This window comes from Astatotilapia calliptera, chromosome 18 (assembly GCF_964374335.1).
Source record: "Astatotilapia calliptera chromosome 18, fAstCal68.1, whole genome shotgun sequence".
NCBI lineage: Eukaryota > Metazoa > Chordata > Actinopteri > Cichliformes > Cichlidae > Astatotilapia > Astatotilapia calliptera.
The window spans coordinates 25964514-25975433 of NC_137439.1; the positions used below are offsets into that span (position 1 = coordinate 25964514).

Here is a 10920-nt window from a genome sequence, read left to right on the forward strand (position 1 = left end):
TATATGTTGGATGTTGCTTTAAAATTAAAAATGAAAACATCAGCATGTTGGGACAAACATCCTTCACAGTTACACGGTCAGTTTATTGTTCTTTTGTTTATGAAGACGAAATGACACCGTGATAAGTAAAGCTTATTACAGTACTTTCTTACAGTAAAATGTAAATTCTGATGCAGAGAATTCAGACTGAAACACAAACTTTTTACACACACAAAAAAAATCCCAAACATTGGCATTAGTGTGTTGTTAAAACTAAATTCAAATTTACTTTCTAAAAAGTGTCACCACATTTGTTTTAAAGTATAACCTCACGAGAAGAAAACAGAAAACTCAGCTTTAAAACAATAAACTGGGCTTAGGGTCAAACAAATGTTAGAACAACTAAAATTTGTGGCTAAGCTAAAGCAAAGACTGTGTAAAAGGAATCCAAGATGTTAATACTTGAAAAACACTTTTCTGATCTAAGAAATCTGTGAAATTAACACAATAAAAAGCAACTCCAAGTTTTACCATTGACTTTGTGTGCTTTGTTTCAGGTTTCTCTTTCATTGATGTTAAGTATCTCTACATCAAACCTGCTAACTCATACCATAGATGCATGTTGAAGACTACAGGTAATCCCCCCGAAGTAAACCTACATCTGCAAACACCCTATAACTGTGACTCATGCATTGTTCCCCTTAACCTGCCAACCTCTTGCTACAAATGTTGAATTGGCCTTCATATTCTACACTCATTACATTACTCAGGAAAAGTCCCAGAAATCTTATCAGATCAGATCAGCCAAATTACGAATGACACTAAAACTCCAAGGTTGAAGCCAGAGATGGTCAGCAAACCCCGGTCTTCTGTGTCTGGGATGGCAATTCCAATGTAAGTCAGGCCACACATCACCAGCTTTGCACATTGCCTTCTTTATGGTCCTCTAGATGGGCAGCCAGACACACACATTCCTCATCCTTGGGGTGAAAGCAGTTCTCACATTATTAGCAAATTACAGGATAAAATGTGATATAATATCAAACATCTTTAACTGCCCAAACTGCAGAAAATTCTAAAAGTTAAGATATTCAGACTTTGTCAATTTCAGTGTCCTGACTGGGGGGTGGGGGATGTTTGAAGCATCACATTTCTAATGATACCACACAGAGAACAATATCAGCCACATGTGACATCTGAAGTAACATAATTTACCTCAACTCTTGTTTTTTTTGGCTTCAGAAGATGCCTCATCAGCTTCTCTTCTGACTAAAAAAAAACAATAACAAACAAAAAAGAAACAAAAACAAACAATTTCACAGCACAAAACAAATGCCTTCATACCACCTTCCTTTACTTCACTTATTCAATATTAAACTCCACATCATGTTGTAAAAATGCTGTAACTTTACCTTGTGTCCGGCTTTGCAGACCTATTTCTATGGGCGCACTTCTGTCGATGCTCGTTGACGTGGCTGCAAATGGACAAAAACAACATTTGAAGCAAATTTTCAGCGAACCAAAACCTGGAATGACAACACCTGTACTAGATGCCACAGAAAGCCCCCTCCTCAGCGCCCAAGCGCTACTTACAGCTCTCGCCATTAAGATATGTACGCAAGTCCTTTCGATCAGGTCGTCTGACAGCACGGATGTTCTCTGTCTATAAACAACACACAATCATAAAAGTCAACACTCTTTAAAGTTTACAAGATGCTGCATGTATGACAAAATGTGGGCTGGAATCAGGATTGTCCTCAAACAACACGTTGGTAAGCAATGAAGGATTGATACTGACAGATTCTGGGCTGTTTCACATGAACTCCAGAGCACTTACTGCAGCTCTTTGCACATAGGATGGATGCGGCAGGTGCACATTGTTGAGAAAGAACAAGATAGAGTCCAAGGTATAGTACTCTTTGGGCTGCCCCTCTTTACCAGTACTAAAGATCAAAAGAAGCAAAATACATTAAAACGCATGCAGGCGTCCAGTTTTACAACTAACAAACTTTAAGTGAATTACTGCGTGAAGCACACTTAAGGTGGTTTGATGTGAACCGCATTAAGGCTTGAATATAAAGCCAAAGTTACTTTATCAACCACTGTCAACGGTTCTCCTGCTAGCTAAAGCACTGCTCCTTGCAACTTCAGTTTCTGCGTCACATGCACAAAGTTTGGTTTTTGCACGGTGAAGAAAGACGTTTATAGTCATGACTGTAGGGACTAAAAGAGAAAACAAACAAACACACAGGTGTTTCAACTCGACTCTTTGGATTTCTGACTCCGTGAAACAACTCTGAGCTACGTCCATGATTAATTAGCATTACACAATACTACAAGTTTGGCTTTTCCTCTCTCGAGCTAAGTTTAAAGGACATACATTAACTTTCATGAAAGCTAGTAAAATAGTCTATGGGAAAGACCTTCCTGTTGCACTAATAATTAAAGATTTTGTGTTTTATGACATACCCCGAGATTATGTAGTTGGTCTTGACATTCTTGGGCCAGGAGAACTCCCCAAATATAACTTCATCTCCTTTAGCAACAATCTCCTTTTTCTGGATGTTATACTGACGAAGAACACTCAACACATCCGCCATCTTCAGTTGTATGTATGCAAGGTTTACAAGGTAAACACAGCCATCAAAGGAGGGTTGAAGCATCACATTTCTAATGATACCACACAGAAAAACCACATAAGCCATCTGAAGTAACATAATTTACCTCAACTCTTGGTTTTTTGGCTTCAGAAAATGCCTCATCAGCTTCTCTTCTGACTGAAAAAAACAAAACAAACAACAATAACAAAGAGAAAGGAAACAAAAAAAAACATTTCACTGTGCGAAACATAAATTCCTTCACTTATTCAATAGAAAATATTTGCAAAAATATGACTATTAGCGACAGGACAGTGCCATTATTAATATCAGCACTAGCATTTATAAGTACCGTATTTTCACGACCATAAGGCGCACTTAAAAGTCTTAAATTTTCTTCAAAAAGTGCGGCGCGCCCTATAGCGCGGTGCGCCCTATGTGTTGTAAGGAGGACGTAGTAGAGAACACCATGAGAACGTTAAAGGGTGAAGTGTGGGCGTTGATCGTATATACCGGGACAATCGCACATACCTGTATAAAAGAACAGGTATGTGCATTATGCAGGACATCGTTGTTTTAACAACCCTGAAAATGGCAAAGAGACACGCTTACGAAGCACAGTTTAAACTGAAGGCCATCAGCTACGCGGAGGAACATGGAAATCGAGCAGCGGCGAGAGAATTTAAGATTAACGAATCGATGGTTCACAAATGGAGGAAGCTGGAAAACAAGCTCCGGCAGGTCAAGAAAACGCAGCTGAGTTTCCGCGGACATAAGGCGAGGTGGCCCGAGTTGGAGGAAAGACTCGAGCGGTGGATCATCGAGCAAAGAGCGAGCGGGAGAAGCGTTTCGACGGTCACCATTCGGCTAAAAGCAGTTTCACTAGCTGAAGAGATGAACATTGAACATTTCCAAGGAGGTCCGTCTTGGTGCTTTCGTTTTATGAAACGGTGCCATTTTTCCATCCGGACCAGGACTACGGTAGCGCAGCAACTTCCAGCGGATTACGGTATAAGGAAAAGCTGGCCATCTTCCGCTCCTACTGCAGCAAACACATCGGCGACAAAAACATCCAGCCCAGCCACATCACAAACATGGACGAGGTCCCACTCACTTTTGACATCCCGGTGAGTCACACTGTGGAGAAGAAGGGGACCAGCACGGTAGCGATACGCACAACGGGGTATGAAAAGTCTTCTTTTACTGTTGTGCTTGGCTGCCATGCTAATGGACAGAAACTGCTGCCTATGGTGATTTTAAAGCGAAAGACTTTGCCTAAAGAGAAGTTTCCAGCAGAAATCATCATTAAGGCAAATGAAAAGGGCTGGATGGATGAGGAAATGATGAAAGAGTGGCTGAGGGAGGAGTATGTAAGGAGACCAGGTGGTTTTTTCCACGCATCACCATCGCTGTTGATCTGTGACTCTATGCGTGCCCATCTCACAGCCAATGTGAAAAAACTAGTGAAACAAATGAACTGTGAGCTTGCTGTCATTCCGGGAGGCCTGACAAAGGAACTCCAACCGCTGGACATTGGTGTGAACCGCCCGTTCAAAGTAAGGCTGCGAGCGGCCTGGGAGCGATGGATGACCGGTGGAGACCACAGTTTCACTAAGAGTGGAAGGCAGCGCCGGGCGAGTTACGCCACAATTTGCCAATGGATTGTAGATGCTTGGGCTAACATGTCTGCTGGCACTGTTGTTCGAGCTTTCGCAAAAGCTGGCATCGTTTCCGAGGAGCCGCACGGCACGGAAAGTGACTCTGACAGTGAAGACAGTGAACCTGGCATGTTTGATGGAGATTTAGCGCAGCTGTTCAATTCAGACACAGAGGATGAGGACTTCGATGGGTTTGATTGATGATAAAAATGTGAGTACCAAACTTTGTTTTGCTCCTGCTTTATTTTTAAATACGCACACTTGTATGCTTGTGTGTTGTTGATGACGATTATTGGTAATAAAAATGTGAGTACCAAACTCAGTCTTGCTCCTGCTTTATTTTTAAATATGCACACTTGCAGGGACGTGCAGAGAGGTTTAAAGGGGCGGGTGCTCAAAGTTAAAAAGGGGCACATTGAACCATGCTGAATAACAACAACACACATTCATCAAGAATCTAATATGGGAAGGGCAGGGCTGTGTTGATCTGAGACTGTAGACATTAAAAAGTCCACAGGAGAGATGGTAGCTGATTAAACAAGTTTCATGAGATAATAACAAAATGCAAAGATTGGTGACAGCGCTTGGAACCATAAGGCAGCGAAAAACTGTGACATAAACTCGGCTCTGCCTGTGAATCACTCTTTGCTTCTCTTCTTCCTTCCTTCCCATCATTTCATATATCACTCTCCACTTGCTGTCTATCTGAGAACAAGGCACAACTTGCTATTGCAATAAACTATAATCTAATTATCCACACCTAACAACTCCAGCACTTAATCTATAATAAAATGATGACAGCAAAATGTTATAGCCCTGCCTTTAGTAGCCTCATACAGCTCCTACTGTTTCCTCCTCATGTCCTTACCAGCCATGTCTGCACAATGTTATATCATGAGTAATATTTTTTTAAATCCAGCTAAATAAAACACACACATGCACACACAGTGACATTTTAGACCTTCTTCAGAATACTGTATATACTATGGGCATCCTTACATTATTATTTATTACTAGAGCTACAATAATAAAGCAATGAGGAGGGGGAAGTAATAAATATGAAATAATGTATTTATGATGATTCCATTTGTTTCACTATCCACTCTGTGCAGGGGCAAAGCTTATTACATTTTTAAACTGTAGAGATACAATCATTTTACTGCTGTAAAATCCAACTTTTGTCTTATTTAAAATATAAATCTAATATAATCTGCTTCTTAATGTATGTTCTTTAAAATACAGCGTGTTTTTTAATATATTATAATTATAATCATTATTATGTGGACATGCATATTAGATTGTTTTTTAGTGAAATATAATCCCTCCAGAAAGGCAGGAAATGCCCAGAAACTTACTTTAAAACTAAATATGTTCCCTAAAACGGTGACAGAGCTACAGACCCATGAAAGCCTTACACAGGAAGCCAGCAGCTATGACCAGCACTACTTGTGCAGTTAATAAAAGGACAGGTAATGTTTGTCACGCTGTTGCACACACAGCACGCTCGTTTGTTTCAGTTCGTCAGTTGCAACAAGACAGCTTACCAACGTGTACGTAATAAGCTAATACTCCTGGGTGCTATACACTACAGTGTGCGCTGTACACCTACTTACTGGGTTTGTCGCATCAGTCTGTGTCTCTGAGTTAACTTGTGTTTCTCCTACAGCTCCGGACCGCAACAAATGCGCGTGCTCTTTGTGAGCTCGTTCCCGGCTCGTAACCAGCGCGTTCTGCCGTCAAGGGCGATCATTGGTTAAATGTGATAATGTGACTGATGCAAGCCAGATCCTTTTATTTAGCAAAACTATGATTAATAGTTAAATATTATTGTTGAGGGGCACAGACAGGACTCCGCACGCACACACACATAAAATAAATAAATAAATAAATAAAAAAAATTTAAAAGTTGCCTCAACAAAAGGGCACTTTGGGCACTCATCAGGAAAGGGGCGGGTGCTCAAGCCCCTCTAGCCCCCCCCTCTGCACGTCCCTGGTCTCTATCCATCTAGTATTAAATCTTTCTGGGAAACAAGTATGTATATTATGCACACACACAAACACACATGCAGCTATTACCTATTTCTTGTTTTTATACCTAAGATGAATTATTGTTGAATGAAGACATTTTTCAAACAAATGTAAAATGTGGGCAATTGTGTTTATTGGGTAAAGGAAAAGGCAGAAGGGGGGGAAAGGATAGAAAGAATGAAAGAGAGAGATGAGAGAAAACCCCAACAATCCCCTCTGAGCAAGCAGCAGGCGACAGTGGATAGGAAAAACTCCTTTTAAAGTGAAAGACACCTAAAGGAGAAACCTATGGCAGAACCAGGCTCAGGAGGGGGCAGTCAACTGCCGGGACTGGTCGGGGGGTGAGGGTGAAAAAAGAAAAAGGAGGGAGGGGAAGGGGGGAAATGAAGATGGAATAGAGGTGGAGGAAGACGAGGTTACATCAGGTGAGAAGCTGCAGTGCCCCTCCTCCAGAACCAGTGGAAGCGTTTTTTCTTCTTTTTCAGATACTCTTCCACCAGCACTTTTTTCTCAATGATGAGGGTTTTCAGCTCATCGATTGTTTCTGCGTTTTCTTTCTCAAGTTTGTTGCATCTTTTCACCATGTCTTCTAATTGTTCTTGTTTTTCTTTAAGCTTGTCTTTCAGTTCTTTAACTGTTGCCTCCTCTATTCGCTTTGCCTTGTGCACATCTGTGTGCATGTCTTCCAGCTGCTGGTTTCTCTTCTGGATTTCTTGAAGTCTACACTGCAGGTCTTTATGTGTTTTCTGTTGTTCTTGCTTTTGCGCCTGGATTTCAGTGATTTTGTACTTCAAGGTCTTAGAAAGTTCCTCAAGTTCGGTATTTTTTCCCAGCATCTCATTGATGCTACTCTGCATCGCTGAGCATTGTTTTTCCAGCTTTTTCTTTTCTTCTTCCAGTACAGTTGATTTGTACTTTGTTTCGTTATACAATTCTTGGAGTGCTTGATTTTTCCTCTGGAGATGAAGTTTTTCTTCTTCCTGTTGTATTTTCTGTTGGTCTTTTTCTTGAAGAAGCTCTTTATTTCCGTGCACTTTTTTATCAAGCCTGATTTGGAGCGATCTGTGTTTTTCCTCCATCTCGTCAAGCTTGGAGTCCATTTCTTTCTGTTTCATTTCCAGTTTCTTCTTGTCTTGAAGCAACTGTTGACTTTTGTGCAGAGTTTTGTCATGTTTCACCTGCAGCGCTTTGTATTTTTCCTCCATGGCTTGGAGTTTGCTCTGCAGGTCTCTCTGCTCTACGGGCTCTTGTTTCTTTTCTTGGAGGTTCTCCTTATTTCTCTCCAGAGCTTCATCAAGCATTACTCGCAAGCCTTCATTTTGTTTCTCAATGTTCCTCAGCTTGCAATCCATTTCTTCCTTTTTTATTTTCTGTTGGTCTATCTTGTGAAGAAACTCTTTATTTCTCTCCAGAGCTTCATCAAGCATCACTTGCAAGCCTTCATTCTGTTTCTTGATGTGCCTCAGCTTGCAATCCATTTCTTCCTTTTTTATTTTCTGTTGGTCTTTCTCGTGCAGAAACTCTTTATTTCTCTCCAGAGCTTCATCAAGCATCACTTGCAAGCCTTCATTTTGTTTCTCGATGTTCCTCAGCTTGCAATCCATTTCTTCCTGATGTATTTTCTGTTGGTCTTTTTCTTGAAGCAGCTCTTTATTTTTGAGCAGTGTTTCCTCAAGAGTTAGTTGCAGCATTTTCAGTTTTTCCTCCAAGACTTCAAGCTGGGAGTCTGTTTCTTTCTCCAGCATTTCTTGTTGCTCTCTCTCTTGAATGAACTCTTTATTTCTGTGCACTGTTTTCTCAAGCTTGATTTGGAGCGATCTGTGTTTTTCCTCCATCTCGTCAAGCTTGGAGTCAATTTCCTTCTGTTTCATTTCCATTTGCTTCTTGTCTTGAAGCAACTGTTGACTTTTGTGCAGAGTTTTGTCATGTTTCACATGCAGAGCTTTGTATTTTTCCTCCATGGCTTGGAGTTTGCTCTGCATGTCTCTCTGCTGTGTGGACTGTTGCTTCTCTTCTTGGTGGATGTCCTTCAGTTTTTCCAGAGCTTCGTCAAGCTTCTCTTGGAGCTCCTGATTCTTCTTGACCATGTTTTCCTGTTTTATGCTCTCTTTTTTCTCCTTTTGGAGCAGATCTTTATTTTTTTCCAGAGCTCCATCAAGCTTTTCTTGGAGCTCCTGATTCTTCTTGAGCATTTTATCCCCTTTAATGCTCTCTTTTTTCTCATTTTGGAGCAGATCTTTAATTTTTTCTAGAGCTTCATCAAGCTTTTCTTGGAGCTCGTGATTCTTCTTATCTTGGAGAGCCCATTGTTTCTCCTCAATAATACCTTCCCTTTCCTGAAGCTGGTAGGATAATTTTTCTAATTCAGCGCTCTTTCTCTCATTTTCTTCTGTCAGGATCTTAATCTTTTCTCTGTTCATGAGATTTTCCTTCTCCATTTCTTCCAATCGCTTTTCCTCTAATTCCACCTGTTCATCCCAAGGAAGAGAGCTGATGTAAGGGTCTAGGGACTCATACCATGGAATAGAGCTGGGGTCAGCTTCTTGTCTTTCTTGCTCTTTCTGAGACATGTTGGAGTCTGTATACCGTGAGTACGAAAAGTATCCAGATGTTTGAAAATGCTTTACTGGTGAACGTTTGAATGCTGCTAACATAAGTGCTGCAAATAACGGACTGAAAGTTGTACCTCCTCACCCCTATTTATGGATTCAGAAGCCTGTGACATCACAATTCCATAAGCCAATGAGGTTGTCACATGACATTCTAGAATGAGGTCATGTTTTTGTATGAATTTTTTAAATAACATCAACATTCCGTAAGCCAATGAGGTTCTTACATGACTTTTGAATGAGGATAATTATTTTGTGTTAATCGACATAGCCTGCTGCAGCTCAGAGCTCGTGAGCTCAAACGATCCTCCAACCTCAGCCTCCCGGTAGCTTGGATTACAGGCACGCGGCACCGCACCCGGCGAGAAGCAGCTACGTTAACAGGGCTTTTAACTATGTCTGAGGTGACATCATGACACTAACCTGCTGCCCATCATTAGCAAAGTTGTAATGATGGGCAGCAAAGATGAGGAATGAATGGTGCACAATTGTTATATGCAAGTTTTTAGAAAGCTCGTGGTTAACCCAAGAGTATTTTGTCACAAAATCAAGAAGAGTAAAGCTTCAATGTCAAGAATAGATAGGAATATAGGGAATTATATATTTTTATTTAAAGACAGGACTCACATGTTTTCATTTCTAGTCTTTAAAACCTGTCTCTATCAGGGACGTGCAGAGAGGTTTAAAGGGGCGGGTGCTCAAAGTTAAAAAGGGGCACATTGAACCATGCTGAATAACAACAACACACATTCATCAAGAATCTAATATGGGAAGGGCAGGGCTGTGTTGATCTGAGACTGTAGACATTAAAAAGTCCACAGGAGAGATGGTAGCTGATTAAACAAGTTTCATGAGATAATAACAAAATGCAAAGATTGGTGACAGCGCTTGGAACCATAAGGCAACGAAAAACTGTGACATAAACTCGGCTCTGCCTGTGAATCACTCTTTGCTTCTCTTCTTCCTTCCTTCCCATCATTTCATATATCACTCTCCACTTGCTGTCTATCTGAGAACAAGGCACAACTTGCTATTGCAATAAACTATAATCTAATTATCCACACCTAACAACTCTTGCACTTAATCTATAATAAAATGATGACAGCAAAATGTTATAGCCCTGCCTTTAGTAGCCTCATACAGCTCCTACTGTTTCCTCCTCCTCCTCATGTCCTTACCAGCCATGTCTGCACAATGTTATATCATGAGTAATATTTTTTTAAATCCAGCTAAATAAAATGTCCCTGCACACTTGTATGCTTGTGTGTTGTTGATGTGACGATTACCGGCAATAGAAATGTGAGTAAGGTACCGAATTCAGGTTTGCTCCCGCTTTATTTTTAAATACGCATACGGTACTTGTATGCGCCCTATAATCCAGTGCGCCTTATGTGTGTGTTAAATACAGTAAGGGCACACATAACTGAGACTGCGCCTTTTAGCACAGTGCGCCTTATGGTCGTGAAAATACGGTAGTAATTCCACATCATGTTGTAAAAATGCTGTAACTTTACCTTGTGTCCGGCTTTGCAGACCTATTTCTATGGGCGCACTTCTGTCGATGCTCGTTGACGTGGCTGCAAATGGACAAAAACAACATTTGAAGCAAATTTTCAGCGAACCAAAACCTGGAATGACAACACCTGTACTAGATGCCACAGAAAGCCCCCTCCTCAGCGCCCAAGCGCTACTTACAGCTCTCGCCATTAAGATATGTACGCAAGTCCTTTCGATCAGGTCGTCTGACAGCACGGATGTTCTCTGTCTATAAACAACACACAATCATAAAAGTCAACACTCTTTAAAGTTTACAAGATGCTGCATGTATGACAAAATGTGGGCTGGAATCAGGATTGTCCTCAAACAACACGTTGGTAAGCAATGAAGGATTGATACTGACAGATTCTGGGCTGTTTCATATGAACTCCAGAGCACTTACTGCAGCTCTTCGCACATAGGATGGATGCGGCAGGTGCACATTGTTGAGAAAGAACAAGATAGAGTCCAAGGTATAGTACTCTTTGGGCTGCCCCTCTTTACCAGTACTAA

General features: G+C 41.0%; 1 protein-coding gene across 2 annotated transcripts; it reads right to left on the reverse strand.

The window, feature by feature from the left end:
- Positions 1-788: 788 nt before the first annotated feature.
- LOC145421781 (parafibromin-like) lies at positions 789-10911 on the reverse strand. Of its 2 annotated transcripts, XM_080292566.1 has the most exons (11): positions 10811-10911; positions 10567-10636; positions 10386-10448; positions 2704-2756; positions 2449-2579; positions 1817-1922; positions 1573-1642; positions 1392-1454; positions 1195-1248; positions 859-959; positions 789-825 (listed from the first exon to the last, which is right to left on the reverse strand). In XM_080292566.1, the coding sequence occupies exons 5-9, from the start codon at positions 2577-2579 to the stop codon at positions 1196-1198; spliced, it is 423 nt and encodes a 140-aa protein (XP_080148692.1). In that variant the 5' UTR covers positions 2704-2756; positions 10386-10448; positions 10567-10636; positions 10811-10911; the 3' UTR covers positions 789-825; positions 859-959; position 1195. The 2 variants fall into 2 exon arrangements, with proteins under 2 accessions (XP_080148692.1, XP_080148691.1); XM_080292565.1 differs by lacking the exons at positions 10386-10448; positions 10567-10636; positions 10811-10911 and having other exon boundaries at positions 2704-2933.
- Positions 10912-10920: the final 9 nt, after the last annotated feature.

Excerpts from the sequence above, each read along its gene's own strand:
- LOC145421781 (XM_080292565.1), bottom strand. The coding sequence starts at position 2,829 with ATGTTTCGCACAGTGAAATGTTTTTTTTTGTTTCCTTTCTCTTTGTTA. Across the intron at positions 1,923-2,448 it reads ACCAACTACATAATCTCGGG|TACTGGTAAAGAGGGGCAGC; the intron begins GTATGTCATAAA and ends TTTGATCTTTAG. Across the intron at positions 1,455-1,572 it reads ATATCTTAATGGCGAGAGCT|CCACGTCAACGAGCATCGAC; the intron begins GTAAGTAGCGCT and ends GTCCATTTGCAG.